The 26,777-nt window shown below is 41.8% G+C and overlaps 1 protein-coding gene across 1 annotated transcript in view; it reads right to left on the bottom strand.

Moving 5' to 3' along the window:
• Window positions 1-24,084, bottom strand: part of svep1 (sushi, von Willebrand factor type A, EGF and pentraxin domain containing 1) — a 161,374-nt gene extending 137,290 nt beyond the window's left edge. Inside the window, exons 1-3 of the mRNA XM_055630810.1 lie at window positions 23,084-24,084; window positions 8,325-8,580; window positions 6,922-7,098 (exon numbers count right to left, since the gene is read on the bottom strand). Of these exons, the coding sequence (XP_055486785.1) occupies window positions 6,922-7,098; window positions 8,325-8,580; window positions 23,084-23,584 (934 nt within the window). The 5' untranslated portion in view covers window positions 23,585-24,084. The remainder of the gene's footprint in view (window positions 1-6,921; window positions 7,099-8,324; window positions 8,581-23,083) is intronic.
• Window positions 24,085-26,777: the final 2,693 nt, after the last annotated feature.

The following is a 26,777-nucleotide window of genomic DNA, read 5'->3' as shown; positions in this document are numbered from 1 at the left end:
CAGATACAAAATTGTGGGAGTACCTCATTAAAGAGCCAGCATCATTGTGAGAAAATGTTCGTCTAATGAGCTAAGGATTTTGTAAGAGTGATGCATTCTTCAGTATCCTGAATTGTGAACATTGGGAATCTCAGAAACAAGGCAGCACAGTGGCGCTAAAGTATCGTGTAAGAAAGTATAAGAATGTCAGAAAGAGGAGCCGGGTTGTACCAAACAGCAACATTGTCCCCATTTCGCCAGACCAGGGCTTTGTATGCGCCTCACCCCACTTTTGCTCACTCTCTCTGCGTGGTTCAAGTTCACCACTCCAAATATACCATGTAAATGTCAGCTACGGGACAATTTGATAAAAATTCCAAATCTATCCCTGTGGATAGTAGATAGTTTAAGTGTGCAATTGGGTCGGTGTGGACTCGGTGAGCAAAGGCCTGTTTCTCCCCAACTGTAATTAACCTCTTAACCTGAAAGTCTTTGTAGACACTTTGGCTGAACTTAACTAATAATTTTAAGGATACAAAATGCTGGAGTAAATCAACCTCAGTACAGCATCAGGGAGGCTGATAGAAGGTAATGAGCTAATGAGCTGAAGAAATTCTTTCCAATCCTGAATACATTCCATCAAAACAAGGCAGCTGGAAATGATAAAGTATAGGAATGTAAGAAACATAAGAATGTTAGAAAGAGGAGCGGGTGTGTTCCATACAGCAACACCACACTCCCCAGCCCTTTCGTTCAGACCAGGGCTATTCCTGCGTCTCACCCCACTCTCTGGCTCACTCTCTCTCTCCAATTCAAGTTCAGAAATATCACCATGAAAATGCTCAGCCACGGAACAATTGCGGTAGAAAATTCCAAAGTTTTATATCCCTGTGGATACTGTACATCAGTTTCTCCCCCATTTCAGTTTGAAATGGCCAACTCTTTCTCCTGAGACTGTGACTGAGTGGAAAATGCCTCAGTAATCCATGCCTAAATGTTTATGGTCTGCAGGTACTCTTCCTGTAAATCAATTAACCAGAAGTCTCCTTATAGAGTGTTGCAGTACAACTAAATCATTCTGATCCAGCATCCAAATTATAAATTGTAACAGCAAAATTCCAACTCCATTGATTTAATACAACCTTTAGACATGCACAACTGGATTTGTAAATGTTTGATAGAAACAAAAATCTGATAATTTCAAGATCTGCAGAGAATCAACCCCTTAAAACCAAACATAAGGGGTAGGCAGCCCCATTAAATGTTAAGGATACTGCACCTTCACACTGTTGATATGGGCAATATTTATATTGCTGCTGATATGAGTGGAAAATGCAAATAGCCCAACCTGCCCATGCCCTAGTTGTTGAGTTGTTGTCAGTTTCAAGCCTGTTATTGTACTCTGTACAGATGTGAGATGTGAAACGTAATGCAGTAAAGTGCAGTGCATCCCAACTTCTTACAACGTTGGGTGACTGAAATTGTACCTTTACTCCTTCACAAACCACTCCCTTTTGAATGAAACAATTCCTATTACATATTTGCAGTATGGAATTTATAAATGTGAAAATACCAAAGAAAAAAATGGAATAATTAGTTTTTGTTGGTTAATGCTTTATTCCTCTAAATTGCCATACCAGTTTTTAAGAGTCACAGAGTGATTCACCTGTGGAAAACAGGCCCTTCAGCCCAACCTATTGCCCACACCCACCATACAGTCCCAGTTACACTAGTCCCACCTGCCCTGTACGTTTGGCCCATATCACAAACTTTCCTATCCATGGTACCTGTGAACTGCACACAATCTTAAACGTGGGAAGGCCTCGACTACCTCATTTCCCTAAACCCACCAATGCTTTGGTGTGAATGGGTCAGTTACCTCACTACCAAAAACATTTGGATTCCTAATACATCTTTTCTTCAGACTTAAACCCAAATTAATGTCCTGAGCTGTCCTATGATTCGGACTTAGAGATGCTGCCTGGCCGGTTGAGTTACTGTGCATGGGGGGGGGGGGGGGGGGGGGTCAGCACTCCCCACACTGACATAAAACAGGACCTTAACACCATTTATACGCTCTTAGTCCCACTATACTCCTGTGTTCCAAGGAATTGTGGGCCTTGGCCACTCTACCTCCTCCCTATACACACCACCTCTCGGATCCCTCTCGATGTCCTCTGGTCCCCAGATTCACTTACCATTGCAAGATGTAGACTGCAATCTACCCGATCTATTCATCTCATAATTTTAGTGACCTTTATAAGATCAATCCTCCTGAGGTCCCAGCCTATGAGACTGCAGTCAATAAAACATCCTAAAATGGTTTCCAGCTGACAACAATTTCCTAGAATGTGCCCTGAACTGCAGAGAAGGAACTGCAGTGTTGGTATTGCACCGAAGATAGACACCAAATGCTGGGGTAACTCAATGGGTCAGGCAGCACCTCTGGAGAAAAGGACTGGGTAACGTTTCGGTTGAGACCTTTCTTCAGACTCAGAGCCTGAAGAAAGGTCTTGAGCTGAAACGTCATACATTCCGTCTATCCAGAGATGCTGCCTGACCGGTTGAGTTACTCTCGCATTTTGTGTCGATCTACAATACTCTAAATGCGGCCTCACCAATGTCTTATACATCTGCAACATGACCTCCCAACTTCTATACTCATTATTTATGGATGAGAAGGGAATGGAGGGTTAATCGAAGGTATGAGTGGAGAAACCACCTCAAGCAGGGGGCATCACTAAGGGGTTTCGGCCCTACAAAAAAGATGCAGTGCACCCGCTGTTTCTCCAGGTAACCTTCTACGGACTTGTAGGGCCGAGATGCGACTGTTTCCCGTGCTGTACTTAGTTATATGGTTATATATATGGTTATCTATGTTCTCCAGAGTTGCTGCCTGACCAGGTGAGTTACTGCAGCACTTTGTGTCCCACTGCAGTTAATGCTTTCTCAGGTAGATCAGAGGTGGATGGGGTTGGACCTGCAGATCAGAGGCAGCGGAGGAGGTACAAGCTTGTGGAACCACTGGGGTTTGGTGAGGAGAATGGGGCAGCGGGTTGTAAGGACGTGGTGATGGTGGATGATGTGGGATGAGGTACCAGGAAGGACTGAACTGTGTTATATTGCACATGGAGAAAATATTTCACATTCAACGCCCATTTCTTTGCCACAGGACAATTAATTCAGAATAATTTAAATCTCTCATTGTATGCCAAACTTTTTCCATGAATATACTTTGTCATTTTTTTAAACCATCAATCTGCAAAATGACTATTTTTTTCTCTCCAGTAGAACCTTACCTACTGGATATACACCACAACCCTGTTTGTTACACATTTTTCACTATCCTTTGTCTGCATTCTCACTCTTTAATTGCCCTAATCTTATATTGCCCCCACACGCCTCAGTAACTGAGCATCCAGATGATGGCTACAAAATGACTGGATGACCCAATGGCGTAATTGGTATAGCTTTAGGAAGTGGATGAGAAAGTGAAATAACATAAAACTGGTGCGAATGGGTGATAAATTGTTGGTGTGGATTTAGTGGGTCAAAGGTCCTGTTTCGATGCTGCATCACTAAACTAAAACTAAACTAAATCATGTATCCCCAGAAAAACCATGACCTTATCTCCATTGACATTTCATTTGTCTCAGCCATCCCTCCCCACTTTCTTTGCATCTTAATTCTACTTGTATTTTCTCTCTTACCCAGTTCTGATGAAAAGTAATTAACCTGAACTATTAACTATGTTTCTCTTTCCACAGATGCTTCCTCATGTATTGAGTGTTTGCAGGATTTTTAAATTTGATTTCATCTGTGATTATTTGAATCATTAATCATTTATATCATTGTTATCATTGATTCAAAATGTCCATGAATTGTTTTTGCAGGGTGAGGTCACCTCATTATTTGGACAGATGTTTAGTTTTCCTGAACATCTATCCTCGAGCAATTGCTGATTCTTTGCCAAAGGATTCATTCAGTTTTGAGAAGAAAGAACATTTTGTTTTGAAAGAAAACAAAGCAAACAAATCTGTTAAAGGTCATGATGCCACCAAATAATAATGACATCCACAAATCAATAAAAGGCCCTAAAATTGAGTAGTATTCAAAGGAAGCTCTGAGTTCAACTTGCTGCCCTTTTACGCCATTAACATACGAGTACCCAAACTATGCTAAATTAATCATTCGTAATAATTGGACCATCTTCTGCTCTGAAAAGTCCAAGCACATGCCGTTGCAGTGGGTATTGCCTTTTTGAATGACTTAGCTCTTGCTCTTTTCTGTATTCTTTAAACAATAACAACAAATTTGAAAGGAAGATTCAATTTATTTGGTCGTATTTTTACATTAGTCTTTTCAGTACTTACCACGTGCGTTTTACTTTGGCCTGTTTCACAGTATTCACTAACCCTGTCAGGTTCTTGATTTGATGAGCAATATTGAATGAGCAGACTTTTTCTCCAAATGATTAATGGAAGATAAAACCCATTGTCATTCATTCCCATCACCAAGCCCGTTTCCTTGAGCTCTCAAAACTTCTCTCTGGCAACTGTTTGAAACTGTTTTAATAGTAAGGGTCATAATTTTAGGTGTTGAAATTGACCCAGATAAGCTTGTGATTTCATATCCATGCCATCACATTCTTAATATTGATTTATCTCATCTGCTGCTGAAACTCTCGTTCTTGCCTTACACCTGTAGCCCTGCCTATTCCAACACATTGCTGACTGACCCCCATTGTTCCACCTTCTGCAAACATTGGGAAATGAAATCTGCAGCCTCTGTCTTGATGTACATTGAGTCCTGCTCACCCACCACTTCTCCGCTTATTGCTCTTCACTGGCGTCTGGTTAAGCAACACCATGACATTAAAATTCTCATCTTTTTTTCCCCATTGCATTAATTCTCAACTATAATCCAGCCCTATACTTCCAGTCCTACAACCCTATGAGATCCTAACACCTCTCCATTTCTGGGATCCACTGCATTTATACTATCAACTGTCAAGGATTTAACCCTTTAATGTTCTCCTTAATTCTTTCTGCCTCTTTCCCCCTTTTTTAGAACCTTGCTCTTAGCCCAAGATTTCCATTGCACTACCCTTTATCTCCTTATGTGTTTAATCATCAGTCTCTGACTGATAACTTTCCTGTGAAGTGTCTTGGGGCATTTTCCTATTTCAAAGCCGCTATATAAATGGATGATGCTGTTGGTATTATCTTCAGGATGCAAATAAACGTCCCCTTAAATCTCTATGACTCACCTGTAAACAAGGTAAATATACAACTAAAATTATTGCGCACATCCAGCAGGTTCATTCAGCTTATTACACACTATATGTTAACCAGACTTCAATGTTAAACACGTTTGAACCCTGGGTATTTTTGCAATACAAACCAATATATTTTCCATAGAAAAGACCGACAGAACATGAAGCACTTTATCTGTCCAGTGCTTATGTCAAAGATTGTGGATACTGTTTGATCAGTATGGGAAGACCATCAGATTGCGCTGTTTTAATTCTGGAGGACAAAGCAGATTACATAAAGTTCCCTCTGAACACCAGAAACAAGAGGAGCAAGGTCGATGCAGAGAGACAACTCTTTTTGACTAGACTGTCAAGATGCAGGAGGCAGATCCAGGACAGTTAGGAGTGAGATGACAAAAACATTCTACATAGTGAGCTATGAAGTTTTGCAATTTTCTATTTCAGTGGATGTTGAGGTGAAGAGAATATCCAATCTTGCAGTTTACTTTCTCTTCCATGAGATAAGAACACCACTATTTCACCCCCATTGCGATAACCCTTCAGAAGATGTGGTAATTGCCTTCTTGAATCAGCAGTCCTACTGATTGTTGGGCACCAACCAAAGGGTGCATGGACTGGGAGAGAAGGAAGCATTGTGGTGAAAGATTAGCCATTGCCTTTAATTCTTATGTTCTTGATCTCTGTTTTTTTTTTTAAAATATGACAGCATCATTAGATCAGCATATTTTTTTTAAATTAATTTTGTAAGGTAAATGTTGATGATTGCAATGCTATTCTATTTGAAACTGGATCATTGACTTCCTCATCAACAGAAAACAATTGGAACAAATTGGCAACAATACATTCTCCTTGAGAACTATCATCACAGAGCCACCCCAAGACTGTGTGCTCAATCCCCTGCTCTATTGACTCTATACCCATAACTGTAGCTGGTCACAGTTCCAACTCCATCTTTAAATTCACCAACGACACCACTGTTGTTGGATAAATTACAGATAATGATGAGTCAGAGAATAGGAAGGAAATGAATCGTCTGATTGAATGGTGCCAGAACAACAACCTCGCTCTCGACGTCAGTAAAACCAAGGAATTGATTGTTGACTTTAGAAGAGGAAGGCAGAGGATCCACAAACCTGTCTTCATCGACAGGTTGGTGGTGGAGAGTGTCAATTTGAAGTTCTTGGGTGAGCATACCTCTGAAGTTGGTCTGGGCCCAGCACATTGATGCAATCATAAATAAAGCCCATCAAAGCCTCTAGTTCCTGAGAAGATTGGTTGCACTCAGAACGTTGGACTTTATTTTGTACTTTATTGGATTTTTTTATTTATGAAAATATTTTTTGTTTGTATATTATTTTATCAATTGAGCACTGTGTTTTTAAGCCTATTGTGCTGCTGCAAGTAAGAATTTCATTGTTCTGTTTCTGAACCAATGAAAATTAAACACTCTTGACTACATTGGGAGATTTCCTATCTGTCAAGGCTTGTGTAATTCTAAGTAATCCTCAAAAAAATGACCCCAAAAATGACCCTAATATTTAGGAGATTGAATGGTTAATTCCAATGGTATATCAAAATGGTAAATGTTCTGGCATAAAGATTCTTCCAGTGCTTCCCAAAACATTTGGAAAGAGGGTTAGAAGCCATGAAGCTGCAGATATTCCTACCTGTACACTCGTGCTGGAGGCCTTTCCCGTAATAGCCTTTCTCACAGATGCATTCATACTGGCCTGTGTTGGTGCCGCACTTACAGCTTGCCATCACATCACAGCAGTCCTGGCCCAACTCACAGAGGAATGAACAGCGAGATGGGGATTCCTGGATGTAGTTCCCAGAGGGGAGATCTGCAGAGAGGAACACGCATTATTTCAACAACTAAAAGCAGCTGAAATTTTAGTTCATGTTTTTTTTTCATTCCAATTTTACTGCCTTTGGGATGTCGGACACATCCTCGCTGTCTGTGAAACACTTCTGAAGTACAGTCACAGTAATGGTGTAAGGTACACAGCAGCCAGTTTGTGCACAGCAAGGGGATAATGGCCTGTGTTTTTTTTAAATGAATATTGGATGAAGGTTATGTGTGAGCCCAGAATACAAGGGAGAATTTCTTGAATGGATCTCGTAAATGCAAGGGATGAATTTATCGCTTCCAATATATCTAGCTGCAGTCCTTGCAACTTTGTTCAGTTTAGTTTAGTTTAGAGATACAGCATGGAGACAGGCTCTTTGGCCCACTGAGTACATGTCGACTTGTTCATACTAGTTGTATGTTATACAGCATGGAAGTAGGCCCTTCGGCCCACCGATTCCACACTGACCTGCGATCCCTGCACACTAACATTATCCTACACACACTAGGGACAATTTACAATGTTACCAAGCCAGGAATGGCATCACACTCCATGTAGGAGGAACTCAGAGCACCAGGAGAAAGCACACAATTTCACAGGGAGAACATGCACATTCCACACAGGCAGCCGAGGCCAGGATTGAATCCAGTTTGTTTAAGCTGTGAAGCAGCAGGATTGATTGCTGTGTAACCCTGCTGCCATTACAAATAGATGTCCCAATAAGTGGTCAATTAACAACTCATAAAACCACAAGCAGGAACCACTAAAACAAACCCAGCAATTTGTTTCCACACAGTATATAATGGAGGACTCTATGGGCTGAATGCAATGTGAGAGGTTTGTCTCGGGAACCTAGCACTAAGTCACATGAGATTACTGTCTGCTGGTTGGACTAGTCTCTCAAACACCAATTGTAGGGATGTTATTGAAGCTGAAAGTGTTAAGAGTTAAATCCAACTGCGGGGACAGGGCTGTGAGAGTGTTTGTTGAGTAAGCATGGAGGCCACCAGATGGAATTTGGTAGATACATGCATACAAGAACATAGGGAGTGGTCGAGGTGTTGGGTTTAAGAGGAAGTGTGAGGAACACATGAGAAAGAAAGGAATATGAGGGTTTGCCAATAGGATGAGACTAAGTCGAGTATGAGGAGTGTCTGGTGGTGATGCAGACTATTCGGACTGAGTGTTTCTGTGAGGAGGCTGGAACTGTTGACACTTGCCTTCATGGAGAGCCCTTCGAGCCAGACTTTCAAACTCGGCGAAGCTGTGTAGAATGTAGCAGTGCTCCTCCTTGGGGTGCGACGCCATGTCCTGCAGCTCCCGAATGTTGCCCTGCCAGATGCCCAATGTGAAGATCTCCACTCCCAGGTCCCGCAAGGCTGCTGCGATGGGCCTCGGGTCTCCTCCATTGGAGTACCCATCCGTGATCAGGAAGACCACTTTGGTGGAGTTCCAGCGAGAATGCCGCAGGATTTGCTGGGCGGAAGAGCACAAGGTTAGGGTACAGCAAGCAACATTCAACATGGAAACAGGTCCTTCATCCCATTGAGTCCATCATCAGCCTCCCATTGACTCTAATCCTCCATAGAACATAAAACAATACAACACACAATGTTAGAGTAACTCAATGAGTCAGGCTTCATCTCTGGAGAACATGGATAGGTGATGTTTCGGATTGGGATCCATCTTCTGAATGGTCTGAAATAGTGTCCTACCCTGTTTTGTTTCAGTTATGTTTATGTAAGCAGGAATATAAACATTAACCATACGTCAGAGATAATTCCTCATTGAAATTGTACCATGTGAATTGTTACAGTACTCCTTTGGTGAAAACTCAGCCTGCTTTTTTGAAATGTTTTCTTCATGTCCCAGGTACAAGAGGCTTTCCCATTGAACTGGGGCTGGTGTCCAGGGAGGCCAAATCGCAAAGTTAGTGTGAGGCAATAAAAGCCATGAATTTAGCTTTCGTGGTATGAGAACTCTGACTGAGATAAGACTAGAGGTTGCCAGCACCTGTGCCCCTGCCCCAAATAACTTTAGATGATGGTTGTGGAATTGAAAACTGGAAGATTAAAGATACATTTCATGCATCAGTAGAAGGCAAACTTATCTACAGAGATGTGAATACACTTGCCTTGCACAAAAAGCAACCCTATTGTGAACTGGACATAAATTCCTTCATACATTATACCTTAGGAATAGACACATAATAATGGAGCATGGAAACAGGTCCTTCAATTCACCACATCCATGTCATAGAACACAGAACACAACAGAACACAGAACGTGAAACATAGAACATAGATCAGTACAGCACAGTACATAGCCTTTAGCCCACAAGAGAATAGTTAAAGGCTTGGTTAGAGTGTATGTGGAGAGGATGTTTCCGCTAGTGGGAGAATCTAGGACTAGAGGTCATAGCCTCAGAATTAAAGGACGTTCTTTTATGAAGAGGAGTAGAAATGTATTTGGTCAGAGGGTGGTGAATCTGTGGAATTCCTTGCCACAGAAGGATGTGGAGGCCGTCAGTAGATATTACTGAGGCAGAGATAGATAGATTCTTAATTAGTACAGGTGTCAGAGGTTATAGGGAGAAGGCAGGAGAATGGGGTTAGGAGGGAGAGATAGATCAGCCATGATTGAATGGCGGAGTAGACTTGATGGGCCGAATGGCCCAATTCTACTCCTATTCCTTATGATCTTATGACCTTATGACAATGTCTTTACTGAGCCTGGTGCCAAGACTTAGCTCAAATCATCGCAGGCAGAGGGAGGGAGGGGAGTGAGAGAAAGAGGGGAGAGAGAGAGAGAGAGTGAGAAAGAACGAGAGACAGAGAGAGATGGAGAGATTTCAGCATCTCAAACCCAAGCACCATAGTAAATCAACGCTTACAAAAATAATCCGTTCTATGATCTTTGGCAGTCCAAAAGCGGCGAGGGAAAATGAAATAATGTTTTGCTTTTCGGTCGGCGTCACGTATTTGGCTTTTCGGCGTTGCGCCCATTCGGTTATTTGGCTTTCGGTGTCGCATCTGTTAGGTTATTTGGCTTTTCGTCATCGCGTCCTTTCGGTTATTTGCCGTTTTGGCGTTGCGTCCGTTCAGTTATTTGGCTTTTCGCCGTTGTTTCCATTCGGTATCTTGGCCTCCACTTCTTCGCTTTGACTTCTCGTCCTTCGATGCCCCGTCTGCACACAATTCTGCAAAGGGGTCTCGACCTGAAACATCACCCATTCCTTCTCTCCAGAAATGCTGCCTGGCCCGCTGAGTTACTCCAGCTTATTGTATCTATCTTTGACTCTAATAGACCCCTGATGGAGTCCTGCATTGTCTAAGGCGCTGCCCTTTGGATGAGTTGAGATGAAATGAGACACTGTTTGCCTGCGCAAATAGACAGAGAAAGTTCCAAGACAAGTGTGCCAGCCAATATTGATCCCACAATCAATATTGCAAAAAAAAGTCACATTTCCTCATTATTAACTGTAGGAACTGTAGTGATTGGCTGGCACATTTCCTGCATTACAAGAGTGACTACACTTCAAATTATTTAAAAACACAAAGTGCTGGAGGAACTCTATGGGTCAGGCAGCATATAGAGATGTTCATTCCCTCCACAGAGGGTGCCTGATATGCTGAGTTCGTTCACATGCTGAGTTTCTTTCACATTGTGTCTTGTTCAAGATACAAATATTTTCAGTTTCTTGTGTCGTAAGAAATACTTCACTGGTGGCAAAGTGCTTTGGCGTAACTGAAGTTTGTGAAATATATCATTCTCTGGAAACACATTCCCTTGGGTAGCACTGAACTTGTCAGTCAGTAACGAGAGCGCATTGTATTCCACAATTCAGCTCAGTGGCATTTCTCGCCAATGTTTGCAAACCTTCCTTTCTTCGCTCTCTGCCATTAAATGTTCCTGTACTCTGTCTTGGAGGATCAGTATTTTCAGAACTGGATTGTTTATTTGCCGTCAGTGATGAAGTCTGTCACCCATGAACCCGATGGCATTCTGTGCTGCGTTTCCTGATCAGTCATTGAGTTTGCTGTCACCGTGATTGACAAGATTGACCCTTTGACCGTAAACAAGACCACATTTTCCAAATACTGTTTTCAGAACCCACAGTCCTAAATGCTTTTGGAATGAAATACGACAGGAGTGTAGTGCTTGGTATGTTATGAAGATTAATGGTTGACAATAAATCAGAATGATTTAATGACAACACTTTGCTGTACAAAAATCATTCAAAATGGATGTCAACCAGTGCAGTTTAGGAGGGCAAATTAGACTATGCACAAGTATCATTGTTGAATGATGTTAGACAAGAAGACAGACCATTTTAAGTTGACGCTGATTGGATTGTGTGATTTATTTACTTCTCAGCGGAGAGGAAGACCATCTGTGCACTTGTGCTTGTGAAAAACTCTCCAATTAATCCCACTCCCATAGCCCCACTAAACGTTTCTTCACTTAAATATTTATCCAATTCCGCTTTTAAAAATTGCTAGTGAAACAGCATCCACCATTCTTTCAGGCAGTGCATTCCAGAGCACAATAGCTCACTGGATGATGAACATTTTCCTGATTTTGCCTCCATTTCCTTTGCCAATTACCGTCAATCTGTGGTGAGCGATCCTCTTATCCCTCAGAACAGTTCCTTGTTGTAGTTGAATAAAAGTGGAACTGCTAATAAAGAGAATGTTCTACCTGTGTGATCTTTAAGAAAGCCTTGCATTCATACAACCCCTTTCAGCCACTTCATAGCAAGTGAGGTGTAGCCCCTGCTGTAATGTAGAAAAATGTCCAGCAATCAGTGGAACAAGAAGGGATGATGAACTGCAGTAACCAACCATCAGTTCTTTGTGATTTTGACAGCACTGAAGGAATGCAGACAATATCCTTTGGGACAGATTGGCCTTGATACTGGAGATCACAACTTGTGGAGACTTTAAAAGAAAGGGAGTTCAGAGATAGGGTGATAGCTGTTGAGTCGATCCTTTGAAGGGGAAAGGTAATAAGGATAGCTTAGCAATTCAGAGTAGCAGAGGCTGTCAGAAGGACCAAATATAGATTTGGCATCCGTGGACAACAGGAGAAGTTATGTAAGAAGGATGCAAATAAAGAGAAGTAGCAAGAAACTGAGAATGATCTGGGTTCAAAACAAACTCCTGGGAGCCTGGCTTGTACGTGTTTGAGATCCTTTTGCTCTCAGAGTATTTATTTTTCCAGACATTCCCACAGGAACACATTTCCTACATGTATCCAGCACTGTGCATTCTCGTCTGCTCGCAGTTTAACATTACCACTAACAAGAGCTGCCAGACGTGGAAGAGAAAGAAAGACTTGCAATTGTATTGCACGCATCATCATCACAGGATTTATTGTTTAAAAAATGAGTTGTGAAATATTGTAATTGTGGAAAATGGGGGAAGGCAATATTCATGCACCAACCCCCACACAAATCACCATGGCAATGATCAAATGATCAGTCGATGCTAACATTGGTTACTTTCACACCACTTTCCATGCCTTTCTTTCTATTACTCATCAGGGAGAATTATGAGTAAGCTTGGATGAAATAGGTTATTTGGATCATTTCATTCCAATAGTGTTTGGTTTCTGGATTGGGTGAAGAGTGTGCAAACACACAATATATTGGACTTTAGCAAATTATTGCACATCACAGGCGGCAAATTGGGCTATCAAGTCCTTGCTGGCTCTCTCTCAGAGTAATCTTATCCATCACATTCCCCACAACTAGTTCATTCCCATTTATATGCCATCTCCTGCCACCCAATTATTTACATTGGAGGTAACTAGCAGCAGTCAATCAACCACCAAACTTTCCTTTAGAATGTGAGAGGGATCAAGAGTACTCAAAGGAAGCCTCCACAGTCACAGGGAGAACCTACAAACCTCACCCAGACAGCACTGGAGGTTAGGATTGAACCCATGTTGCTGTAGCTGTGAAGACAGAATTACCTGGGTTTATCTTTCCAAGACATTGCCTTACCTGCTGAATGTTTACTTATTGCTCTGTTTTTACTAAGTTGTTCGAATAAATCATTTTTATGGAGTATTGTAAATAATGAAGGGTAGGAAGGTTAAGAAATGGATTTCCAGACTTTCGGGCCTCAGTGAAGGCACAAGAGGCTGCAGATGCTGGAACGGGGAGCAAAACACAAACTCTAGGTAAAACAATGTATCAAGCAGCACCTGTGGGGGCAAAAGAATGGTTGATATTTTGGGTTGAGACCTACATCAGAACCTATTGAGTTCTTCCAGAAGTTGACTTTTTGTTTGAGGTCTAAATAACTGAATGCATGACCATCAAACAGCTGATGGCCAAGAGGCCGGGTTAGAGGAGTGTAGGTATTTCAAAGGGGTGTGCCACTGGCAGAGGTCACAGGTATGGGAAGATGCAAGACCAGTGAGGGATTTAAGAATTTAAAAATTGAGACGTAGTTCCACTGAGAGCTGGCGTGAGCCATTGAATGGGGAATTCCTTGCTTATAATTATGGATCAATAAGGCCAATGTAAATGAGAACAATTAAAATTCCTCAAAAGTACACAATGTGCAGGTGTAACTCAGCAGGTCAGGCAGCATCTCTGGGGAACACCAGCAGGTGATGTTTTGGATCGGGACCCTTCTTCAGACAATTCCTCCATAATCTCACCCCGTCCCCTAATCTGGAGGTGTGTAGGAGTTTCCTACTTCTATACCTTTTGCCTGATGGGAGAGGGGAGAAGAGGGAGTGGCCAGGGTGCGACTCGTCCTTGATTATGCTGCTGGCCTTGCCGAGGCAACGTCAGATATAAATGGAATCAATAGAAGGGAGGTTGGTTTGTGTGATGGTCTGGGCTGCGTCCACAATTTGCTGCAATTTCTTGTGGCCTTGGATGGAGCTGTTCCCAAACCAAGCTGTGATGCATCTTGATAAAATACTTTCTACAGCGCATCAGTAGAAGTTGGTGAGAGTTGTAGGGGACATGTCAAACTTCCTAAGCTGCCTAAGGAGGTAGAGGCATTGGTGCCCTTTCTTGGTCATTGCTTCAATATGGGTGGTCCAGGAGAAGTTGTTGGATGATCAGCCATGATCATATTGAATGGCGGTGTAGGCTCGAAGGGCCGAATGGCCTACTCCTGCACCTAATTTCTATGTTTCTATGTTTCTATGTTGGTGATATTGACTCTTAGGAATTTGAAGTTTTCAACTATCTCTACTTCGGCCCCGTCAATGCAAACTGGGATATGTGCACCGCTTCCCTTCCTGAAGTCGATCACTATCTCCTTTGTCTTGCTGACGTTGAGAGAAAGGTTGTTGTCTCAACACCAGGTTCTCAATCTCCTTCCTCAACTCCATTCCATCATTATTTGATGGTGATGTCGTCTGCAAATTTGAAAATTGAATTAGATTTGTACATGGTTGCACAGTTGTGGGTGTGGAAGGAGTAAAGAAGGGGGCTGATGACGCATCCTTGCTGTGCCCCCTTGTTGAGGATTATCATAGAGGATAATTTGTTCCCTATCCTCACTAATTGGGGTCTGTTGGTCAGGAGGTCGAGGATCCAATTGCAAAGGTGAGTGTTGACACCAAGTCCCGCCAGTTAGGTGTTAAGCTGGTACTTGCTGGTAAAGCAGTGAGGCACATGTTGGAGTGTATGACAATGTTTTGGTAGCTGCAAGTGTTTTATTTAAGGTACAAATGCGATATTGGTGAACAATATGAGTGCTAAACTTTAACTCCCTGCAAGCATTAGCAAAACGTATGAGGAGAACCTTGTAACTGTGTAACACCATTGATCATCACATAAATAGCCTGAAGCATTTCATGGTCAATGAGCATTTTGCAATCCGACGCTGTTGTATCGTAAACTAAACTGGCGATGACATAACCTATGGTCACTTTAATTAGTAATGGAATCCTCTGTTGCATGAGTTATGGTCAGTGAAGCTATTTTGGAGTTACATTTGGTTTCCCACTGAGGGAACAGAACTAAACAGCGAAAGTGCAGAAGTGCCAGGAATAGACATTATAAAATCAAATTGAGGGCAGCATAGAATTACAGAATATTACAAGATGTTTAGCTCATCATCTCTGTGCTGGCTCTTTCAAAGAGCTCTGAAGAAGGGTCTCGACCCGAAACATCACCTATTCCTTCTCTCCAGAGATACTGCCTGACGCGTTTAGTTACTCCAGCTTTTTGCATCTATCTTCAGTTTAAACCTGTATTTGCAGTTCCTTCCTACAGCTCTTCAATTAATTTTACTCCCCTACCCATTTCCCATAACCCTGCACATCTATCTTCTATATTACTAAAAGTAAGATCTTGACCGCTTTTGGCTCACTGCGATGTGATTTCCAAGAGAACGCTGCCACTTACGGCCGTCATTTTTGGCCACCTCGCTCCGAGCCCCCCTCCGCCAGACTAGACTGGAGGACTTTTCCCATTGATGAAAAATCAGAGAGAAATTAATGTTTTTTAAAAAAATCGCCATTCTCTCTGCTGCCCCCGCTGGCGGCAGGGGGGAGGGACTATAAAACCCAGAAGTATGGTGGCTCACTCAGAGGGTGGCGTCAAGATGGTGCCGAGTGCAGGCGCCGTTGAATAATTCAGGGGAGCTGCTCTGTCTATGGTAAGTATATTGTTGGATGTTATTTAAAGCACGTTTTTGCTTGTGAGTCTGTGTGTGTGTGTGTGAATGACAAGGAGCAGAGTTGTTGGGGGGGGTGGGGTGGTGAAGGGAGGAGGGGTGACTGAGTGAACTGCCAGCATACAAGGCATGAGTGACTGCACTGCCAGCCCACGAGCCGTGAGTAAGTGAACTGCCAGCCCACCAGCTGTAAGTGACTGAACTGCCAGGCCAATAATACATTCAGTCCACCCTCTCCCCCCTTCTCTCTCGCAGTCTGTCACCTGTTTTGGGCAGAATTTCTCAGCTGCCAGCCTGCCAGGTCTGAGTGACTGTACTGCCAGGCTGCCGTGCTGGACTGAGCTGCCAGCCCAAGAATCCATTCGTCCCACAATGTCTATACCAGCCCTCTGGAAACCAGTACCTTCAGCCCACACCCATACTAGCGCAACAGAAAGCCCCCCCCTACTGGTGAGCAATATTGGAATTGGTGGAGAGGTGGAATATTGCGTTGGGTGACCAGCCCTCAACGGGTCCCACTTAGTCTAGTTTTTATTACATTTCCTTTTGAAACTTACCATTAGATCTGGTTCCATTGTCCTTTAAGTCCAGATTCTAACAAGTTGCTTTAAAATAAATAGTCTCATCTCCCATCTGGATCTGTTGCCAACTACCTTCTTACTGTGTAGGAGAGAATTGCAGATGCAGGATGGAGAGAAGGAATGGGTGACGTTTCGGGTCGAGACCCTTCTTCAGACTGATACTTATGTTCTTACTGTTTTACCTGGTCACTAAGCCTCTCCTGGGAAGCAGTTTCTACTCATTTCCCCACTCCTTTTTGTAGATGACAAGATAGATCGTTACCTCCACTGAAAATCAACAAACTCTTATGCCAAGACTGATTGACACATTGAGGTTATGAAGGGTAGTGGGAAAAACTGCCCAGGAATGTTGTTCATTGTGGTGAAAATGAGAAAATTTGGAGCAACAATAAAAGGAAAATATCATCGTCCAAAATAATGACAACAAACCATATGAGCAAGTTCAAAGCATGAATCATTTGGGGTACACAGGAAGGATGAGGATGATTGATCTCTCAACAAGCAATAAGCTTATTGGAACGATAACCTTTATTTGGTTCAATGAATTTACTCACAGTTTAGTCTTATGGTGAAAAATAAACTAAAATATTCTCATCATTACTCAAGACTATGACAAAATGTTATTATATCCTTTAGGGTTAATAGGTGCTTGCTAATAACTAGCATCTGTACAGCATGAAACACAGAGAGTTTATGTTGGAACAATGAGTTCCAATATGGAAACTGAAGCAAACAGCTGTGATAGTGCCCCATTCACAAGGTATGAATGCCAGAACTGTAAATCATTGCCTTACATCTAATACCTTAAAATCCCCTATGATATCACTTTTTTAATTAAGTATTCATCCTGTCACAGTGGGAGAGTTAAACTCAGGTTCGAAGATTATTGGGATTCATAGATAGCAATTTGCAAAAACGATCCTTGGAATGAAATGGACTTCAAGTTGAAGGTATGAACCTCTCATTAAATGCAAGGGGTGATAAATGAATTACGAGAATGTGATATTGGAGAAATATTTCTGCTGGGTTGGTTTAGATCATAGAGGAATTGCCTAGATTTCACCCTCCCATGGGAAATGACCCAGTTACATTGAAACTTTGTAAGCAATTGCAACGTCTGGTTAATTCAACAGACTCAATGAGGTGGATGTTTTGTTCTGCGGGTGAGATGGAATCTAAATATTCCATGTGGAGCCCGAGGGAATTTGTAAAAGCCTTTAATTTTAATGCTGTAAGTTATTGTCATCCAGAGTGCATTGCATAGTGGAAGCAGAAATAATAGTAACATTCTGAAGAGTACGAATATTTTTGCAGAAAATCTACAGCCCAAGCTTTCCATGTACTGTATTCTACGGGCCTCAATTATTCCCTGTGGGAAAGAGTTCTGCATTCCACCGCTGTCTAGGTTAACAGGTTTCATCTCAATTCCCCTTAAGGTTTCTTGGTTACCTTCTAGTATTGATGACATCTGTTTATCCTCTTCCCAACACATGGAAATGCACACTCTTAGCCGACTGGGAGAGAAATTGTCTGCAGAACCATATGGGATGAATGAGTTCTCTGATTAATTGGGTCACTCTTTCAATGAGTTGATATAGTCACGGTGGGCTAAATGTGTACTGTGAGATTCCTTGATTATATAATTGGAAGCTCCATATATTAAAACTATGAGAAGGCCATCCAGGGAGGACATACCAAACAAATAGACAAAATTAACAGTGCATTTTCCCCATTTATTTGCTTGTCACCGAAGATAGACACAAATTGCTGGAGTATCACAGTGGGATAGGCAGCATCTCTGGAGAGAAGGAATGGGTGACAGTCTGAAGAAGGGTCTCGACCCGAAATGCCACCCATTCTTTCTCTCCAGAGATGCTGCCTTTCCCGCTGAGTTACTCCAGCATTTTGTGTCTATCTTTGGTGTAAACCAGCATCTGCAGTTGCTTCCTTCACATAGCAAGCAAATAATTGGGGAAAATGCACTGCTCCTCACTAAGGCTTTTGTTTTTGTTTATTATGGTGTTTACAGAGTACTATGTTACATATCTGTTGGGCTGCTGCAAGTAAGAATTTAATTGTTCCATTTCGGGCCATATGACAATAGAACACTCTTGACTCATTATTCTTGATATCTTCCAGATAAGTCCCACTCAGGGAATTTGGTGAATACTTAACAAAAGCTATTAAAATAATATCTATTCCAACATAACTTCCAAACCCCATGCACTAAACCATCTAGAAGGATATGTGCAACAACTTAAGTGCAAGAGAACATCACTGCTTCCCAGTCACTCAATTTCCTAACTTGGATGACCATCTCCATTCCTTTATCATTGCTGGTTTAACTTATGGAACTCCCTTGCAATAGCACTGTGGAAGCACCTTCATCGTGTTCAAGGTGTAACACAATATTATCTTTTATCGGGCCATCAGGTATGATGTAAGCGCATAAGAAATAGAAGAATGTTTTTTTTTTGATCTGGCACTTTGTGCCTGCTCCATCATTCTATAAAACTGCGGTGGTTCGTTTACCTTAACACCACTTTTACACACTCCAACCTCTGGTCCAAGGCGGCCAAACCAAGGATACACCTAACCTGTTAAGTCACATAGGTACTATACATGTTTCAATGAAATCAATGGGAAGCTTTGTGTAGGTATGTTGCAAAACCTACCCGAAGTGTCGCTGAGAATCTGCCCCAGCCCGTGTGCGCGATTTTGGCGCTGTTTAGAGGGGGCGGGTTTAAAACGCGATTTTTACTAGGCTGTTCCAATCGAAGATGTTCAGCCTAGTAAATCATTAACGAAAAATCGCTGAAAGACCCCGTCGCAAAAGGTATTATTAGTTTTATAGGCCTCGAATAATAGTTATAATAGTTTTAAAATCACTCTCTCAACCCGCGACCTCTCGCAGCCCCAGGGTTTTATAAAGCAAACAATTAAAGGTATGTACCTTATTTTTACATTAAAAGGGGCTTCTTAAGACCCCTTTATACAAAGTTTACTATAGCGAGTAGTTCATTTTGGGCTCTTTATATCCCGCAGTATTTTTCTGGGCATTTGAGGGCACAAATCTACCGCAATGTGAACGTTCTAAACCAGCGCGTTCACAGGATCCACTAGAAAGCTGATTTAAAATGGACTTTAATTTACAGCAATTGAACACTAAATTCCTTCCATTTGGCCTATAAATTGATGTAAATGAGATTTAAAAATCATGTTTTATTGTGAATTATTTGTGAATATTATTTGGACACTTAGGCTATTTAAAAATGTTAATCATTTATTAAGAAATGGATAGATGTTTAGATCTAGTAATTGAAGTTTGAAATTAGCTACAATTGGGTAACTAACTAATTATATGCTTTAATTTCAGGTCATCCAAGTAAGATTATTTTATATTTGTTTCAGAATGGTTCAATCTATGATAACTGCAAATTTCATTCAGTTCTCTTAATTTTTAAGAAGGCTTTTGACTGTCCAGGATCACAGCTTTTTTGTTATGTCCATAGAAAATCAATAGGGAACAAGATGCTAATTTCCGAGTATGAAAATGGCCTTAACTTTTTTATTACTTGAGATATGAAAGTGAATTAGGTGTCAAATTAAACTTCTTTTTATGCTTTATCTGATGGGATAAATTGCAGACTATATATTAAATCTCAAAATTTTGTAACATTGCTACTTTGTGGTGATAAATCCTGTAAATGAGGGAATATAAAATTATGCCCTAAAATATATTTAAAGGCTATCCCTTTCTTGCTGTGGTTTAATACTGATTTTATAGTGCAAAGAAAACCCTTCAATTTCTTTTGAGCTACTTATCACTCCCTTACGTGTGTTCATGGATGGTTGAAAATACTCTGCTTTGCAGATATGTTGACACTGGTGCTTATACTGGGGAAGTTTTGTAAATCTATGCTCCTAGTTATGACTATTCAATAAAGTCAGTGTAGAAAAGTATGACCAATGGGTGAAGTTATAAATGGAAAAGGGAAATTCAGAATTCTGGTTATGAGGGTGCAATTTGACAGTGATGTTGGGATGCTCTGCTTCATACAAAAGATTAAGAAAATCTGGATCTCCTTCCACCTGAATTGATCAAACCTTGGGTTGATTAAAGTCAGGAGAGAATGTTAAGGGTAACTGCACCAAGGTGGGTAGACGGCACTCTGTTACAGATAAACACTGATCTAATTGCATAGGAGAAATAGACTGAGGGACTGAATGGCCTTGTCCTGTTCTCCGTTCAATCCTAAGTGGCACTCTTTCATTGTGGGAGTTCAAACCAGTAAATCGTCAATGCGTTGTTGACAAAGTTCCAGTTAGTCATGCTCCATAATATAATTGCATTATTGAAATATTATATTATTGCAATAATTATATTGTTATATAAATGTTTAATTGTAATCTTTAATGCTTATTCCTTCTCCCTTCCATGAATTGATACAAATAGACAAGGTTGGCTATGAATAGTGTTTTGACTTGACTTGCTCAATGAATAGTGTTTTGCCTTGACTAAGAATATACTTGGTTCAAATCCCACTTTAACCACACAACTAAGGTGATATCCAATGCAATACCGAATGTCCTGCAATGACAGAAACATTGTGCTCTGTATGAAAGGACTCAGGAAAACCATGTTTTACCCTCTGTGTAGGATACCAAGGATCTCAAGGCACTATTTCAATGATTTTCAAATTTATTTGATTTGCCAGACATGAATTTTATTTCATAGTAAAAATAAAGCTATGCACTCATAAAGTACCATAAAGTTTTATAGTTCTTCTTAATCAATGAAATACCATAATTGTTACAATGATGAAAATGCCAGTTTCTCCCATTTAAAATCCAATTGGTGGCAGTGAAATTCCAGGAAGGATCTCCTGCTACTTGAGGATCTTTTTCAACCATTTGAGAGAGGAGACAATTTAACATTGCCTTCAAGCAGCAACACATCTGACAATTAACTCTTCCTCTGTGCTTATTGTCAGCCTAGATATTGAACTCAGATCTCTCGTGTGAGACTTGGCTGCACAATGTTGACAGAGCACCCAACATGTCGCAGAATGCTCTGTCAAACTTCTACCGATGTACAGTGGAAAGCATATTAAGTGATCGCATTACAGTGTGGTCCGGTAATACAAATGCCTAGGAATGCCCAGGCTGCAGAAAGTGGTGGACATTGCCCAGTCCATCATGGGTATTGACCCACTCACTATCGAAGTAGATCTACCAGAAGCGCTGGCTCAAGAAGACAGCTAATATCATCAAAGACCCACACCACCTTGGCCATGCTCTCATCTGGCAGATAGCAGCAGGAAGAGGTAACAAAAGCTTGAGAATCATTACTTCTAGGCTCAAGACAGCTTCTTCTCACCGACCATCAGACTCTTGAACCACACTGCACAATCTTAACTGCAACATCTAATCTATCTGTAAAGTAAAGGGCCTGTCCACCTTGAGAGTAATTTGCGCGTCCTGTCCCACTTGAGAGTGATTTGCGCGTCATTTATGCGATATAATTTACGCATCACGGCGCGCGATGTGACGCGCACACGATGCGCGCATGGTGCACATTACGCGTGCATGATGCGTGGTGATGTAGGCAGTGATGCGCGGTCACGCGCGACGCCCCAGGATTTTGAGATGTACAAAATCTTTGCGCGCCATCTGCGTGACGTGCAAATGACGCCCAAGTGGGACAGGCCTGTAAGAATTGCAATTTTCTAGTCCTGGTGCATATGACACTTAAACAGTCTTTACTCTTGGCTCTTGAAACTTCTAATGCAAAGTTTAACATGCTGCACCTAGGCCGTAGGTAAAATGCTTCCCTCAGTTTCATGTGTAGGAAGGAACTGCAGATGATAGACAGCGAAGATAGATACAAAACACTGGAGTAACTCTGCGACAAGCAACATCTCTGGAGAGAAGAAATGGGTGATGTTTCAGGTCGAGACACTTCTTCAGAGTTCGGCATAATTGCAATTTACTCATTAATGTGCAAGCCCCACTTAGATATTTAGACATATTTCACTTAATTTAAGTATTCAGCAACTTGAAGAGTTGGTCTTGTCTGTGCATTACATTTTACTCTGTTTCTGCATGATAGATAAGCTGTGGTTGTGAGACAGCTCACACCCTGTGATTATCAGACTGTCCTGACTCAGCCTCGTGCAGCTCTGTGAGCAGAATGGTACTTCAGACATCTACACTGCTGAACACACAAACTAAATTGTTTCCCAAAATGCTCACACAAGACAACATTAATAACAACGTACATAGCAAAAATCTCCCGAGTACTTCCCAAGAGTGTTATCAAAGTACGTCGAAGACACGAGAAGATATTAAGGCAGTGACCAAATATTTGGTCAGAGAGTAAAAGGAGAGAGAGAGGTAGAGATCTGGACCCCATCCAATTCAATGAGCAAGGAGCGATGGGTGAAAGTGCATCAGTGTGAGCTAGGATATAGCTTCTGAGATGGGAATTAAAATATTTGCACAATAGAAAAACCACAATTTCAAATATTTTACATTTGTGAACCTTAAGTTAAAAACATCGAACTACGAGGGAAAATATTTAACTGCTGAATGGAAAGACCATTCCTTTATCCACTGCAACTCTGATAGACTTGTTACATTTCAACCAACTACTATACAAGCTTACAATTCCCTCTTGTCTGTTGATCAATTGCCTAGCTCTGTTGTCCTATCTTAGAATGAATGGTAAACAGGAGAATGCCTTACTGCAGCTTGCTGGAATGCTCCCTTTGTGAAGGTCCCTCCTCCCCGGTAGTTGATGGCGGGGATTTCCTCATTGAGCAGTGAACACTTGTGCTGGTGGTACTGCGGGGCAGAGATGTAGTCGACCCTGGGCACCACATTGTTCTTGGAGGAGAAGGTCACTATCGCCACCCGGGTGGCAGACGGCACCACTGGGAAGTCCGACAGCAGCTTCTTGACGAACTTCAGCTCATTGATGAAGTTGGCGTTGCCCACACTAGAAGACTCATCCACGAGGAAGACCAGGTCCAGGTTGTCACTCTTCTCCCTCAGCTTGCGCACGTTTCGTTTGAAGACGGCGCCCAACTTGAGCACTCGGTTGGTTCCTGTGTCCAAGGCATTGCGGCGTTCCTTCAGATCATAGGTGTTCCTCAAGAAAGGCCTCTTCTGGAAAGAGAAAGGGACGTAAACGCCCAAACAGCAGGCAGCATACAGCAGTAAGGAGAGGGTTGCAGCCTGCCGCATTGTCCAACAGAAATAAAAGCAGGTAAGTGTCAGATTAGAGTTGTCGTTCAGTCTCCTCAGGCTTTATGTACAGATCCTTCTGCAAAAAAAGATTTCAGACAAAATAATCTCCCCCTCCTTCTGGATATCGTCTCTTATACCCGCACTTTCTCAGTAGACCAGCACGAGGAGTCAGGTCCTGATAGGATGAAACTTTAAGTGTCCTTATGACTCTGACACTGAAGCAGTAAAGGAGAGGGCGGGTTTTTTAAAAATAAGTGCTGCTGGAGTAACTGAGATTCCTTGTAGCTGCTACACATGCGTCGAGCTATCAGCATTTCCCAAAGAAAACATCAGCACAAACTTCCTGATTGATCCCATATGCCTGGCAAAACCAGATACCGGGAGTGCCATTTTAATTGAAAACACTCTGGGCACTTTTCAAATGCAGTTGTTTAATTGACTCGGTTTTCCTTTGAACAGTAGCATCTCTTCCAAAGTATTTCAGTTAAGCATGTAAAAGTATATAATTTTATAATTTAAACTATATTTAGCCTCAATAAACTAACAGAATACCTTCACCATCCCCACCCCCATGTCTCCAACCCCCAATCTATCTAGGGGATAAAGAACACAGTAGATTGACACATTCCATAAATGCAGACACTTTAACAGCTTTTTGAAAACAGGTTTTATTTCTCAATATAACTTTTACTCAACACATATTAGCTTCAGGGACTGGATGAGGGAAGAGTTGGGCAAAAGCCATATCAGCTGCTAAATCATAGCATTTGGCAAGAATCGTCAAATATCTTTGTGCTCACATTGTTATTACTTACATAAGGATTTTAGCATCTATCCCAAATCAACTTGTATTGCAATTGCTTCTATTGCTTCTCTTTCAGCATGACCCACAGCTCTTTACACTCCGTTTTGTAGTTCTGAAGTGTGTTTACTGATTTAATGTACAACACACATAATCAGTATACACACAGCAAGCTCCCACAATCAGTAATGTGGTAATGACCAGACCATCTGTTTTTGTGAAGTTGGTTAAGGGATGAAAGTTGGTCAAGATATCAGTGGCGACTCCACTGTTCTTCAAAATAATGCTATCAGGGACTACACATGAAAACAAGCTCCAATCGGGAGACTTGAGCTTAAAGACTACACTGACATCCGAGCAGTGTTGAATGAATGTCATTGTTAGAACTGCCTTCGTTCAGACCTATTAAACCAAAGCTTTCCCCCATCCCCAGCCAGAGACCAGAATGAAATATTCTAACCTGATATGCACCATTGGACCGAGTAAATACAGCACTACTGGCAGTAGTTCTACATTTATAACAGTGACTTCAACTGGAAGTGAGACACTGTGAAAGGTATTGTATAAAACCATGTCCTTATCTTTTAACATCTTTGATCTGGATTAAATAGCTTGTCAGATAACACTGGTTTGGGTAGTTCCGTAACAGCTGAGACATTGGCCACCAATTGGCCTCTTAAACGAGACACAAAGTACTGGCGTACCTCAATGGGTCAGGCAGCATCTCTGGAGCAAATGTATGGGTGACATTTTGGGTCAGGATTCTTCTTTAGAATCTCTGGAGAAAAATGATGGGTGATGTTTTGGGTTGGGACCCGTCTTCAGAAGGATTCTGGCCCAAAACGCCACCTATACCTTTTCTCCAGTGATGCTACCTAACCCGCTGAGTTATGCGAGCACTTTGTGTCTATCTTTGGAATAAACCAGCATCTGCAGTTCTTTGTTTCTACAATTGGATTCTTCGTGCCTGATCCTTGCTGAGTTTTGTCAGATCTGCAACTCATGGAATGATCCAGCACGGAAGATAGCCATTCCGCCCATTGAGTTCAGTAGAACTGAATTTCAAAAGTGGAGTCCTCTGTGTATCTGTTATTGCATTGCTTACAATTGAGGACTAATTTCTACTCTGGGAAGCTTTTATATAACTAACTCATCAAATACCTAACTACAAGAAGAGACCACAGCCTCACATAGACTGAATCAACCCGGAGAAGGCTTTGCTGCAGGGGGTGGGGGGGTGGGGGGGGTGTTGAACCTGAGAGAAATCTTCCCTTGCCACATTTTAATGGCTTCTCCCCTTAAAGAACCTCAGCTCCACCACAATAACCACAAGGATCAGCCCCTTTCTTTTATGCTTGGCACTCATACAGTAACTGCTTTCCAATGTGTCCAGGGCCCAAAGGCTTTTGTATATTCCTCGCTTGGAATGAATAATTGGCAGTCCCCTGTTAGGAGAATAGAGGCCAGAGATTCAGGATAAATACATTCAGGACAGAGATGAAGAGAAACATCTTTGCTCTGATATTTACGAATCTTTATTATTGTCTGAAGCCAGAGGGCTTTGGGTGCTCAGTAACTGAGATCAATAAATCTTTGGACACGCAGAGGAAGCAGAATAGAATGTGAAAAATTTGGATGGATAATGGGCAAGTTCCTTTTTTTTGCACTGTGCCCAAACTGTTACTTAATCCATTAAGCCCCAAATGTTACAATTGTGAACTGAATTCTGAATCACTGCAATCCATAAACGTATAGCCCATTATGTCCCTCACCTCACTAACAACATCAAGCTGATCTTAGCATTGTGAGGAGTGTGGCAGAGAACCAGAATCTGTACCAGGTACACCTGAAAGTGAGATTCTACAAGGTCTACATATGTTAAATAAAGACATACAGAGATGGAGCTAAGAATTCCCACTATCAGTGGAGCCGATCAAAACCCTGTGACCCTGCAATGGTGGTGGAACAACCAATGGGATGGGAAGACTCTATAAACATTCCCATTCTCAAAGAAGGTAGGGTCACAGCTAAAGAGCAGGCTAAAGCATTCATGGCCATCTTCACCCAGAAATGACAAAGAGATGATCTACATGGCACAGATCAAGGATTTGATGTGTGCATCCCCCTGCAGGAAACTCAACATCATCCAAGGCAATGGTCCACTTGCCAGGCAACTCATTCACCATGTTAAACAGTGACTCGCTCCCTCTTTGGTGCACCTTAGGCATGATGCACACAATGTATAAGATATACTGCAGTGACTTACCAATGCTTTGTCAATGCTGCTTTATAAGCTTGCACCCTCTACCACCTAGGACAAGGCAGCAGGTGTAAAATTCTAACTAGATGTTGAGTAGTTTATTTCCCTATGTGGAGAATAGGGCAGCG

Source organism: Leucoraja erinacea, chromosome 3 (assembly GCF_028641065.1).
Source record: "Leucoraja erinacea ecotype New England chromosome 3, Leri_hhj_1, whole genome shotgun sequence".
Classification (NCBI taxonomy): Eukaryota; Metazoa; Chordata; class Chondrichthyes; order Rajiformes; family Rajidae; genus Leucoraja; species Leucoraja erinaceus.
This window is presented reverse-complemented; position numbering and strand designations above follow the sequence as displayed.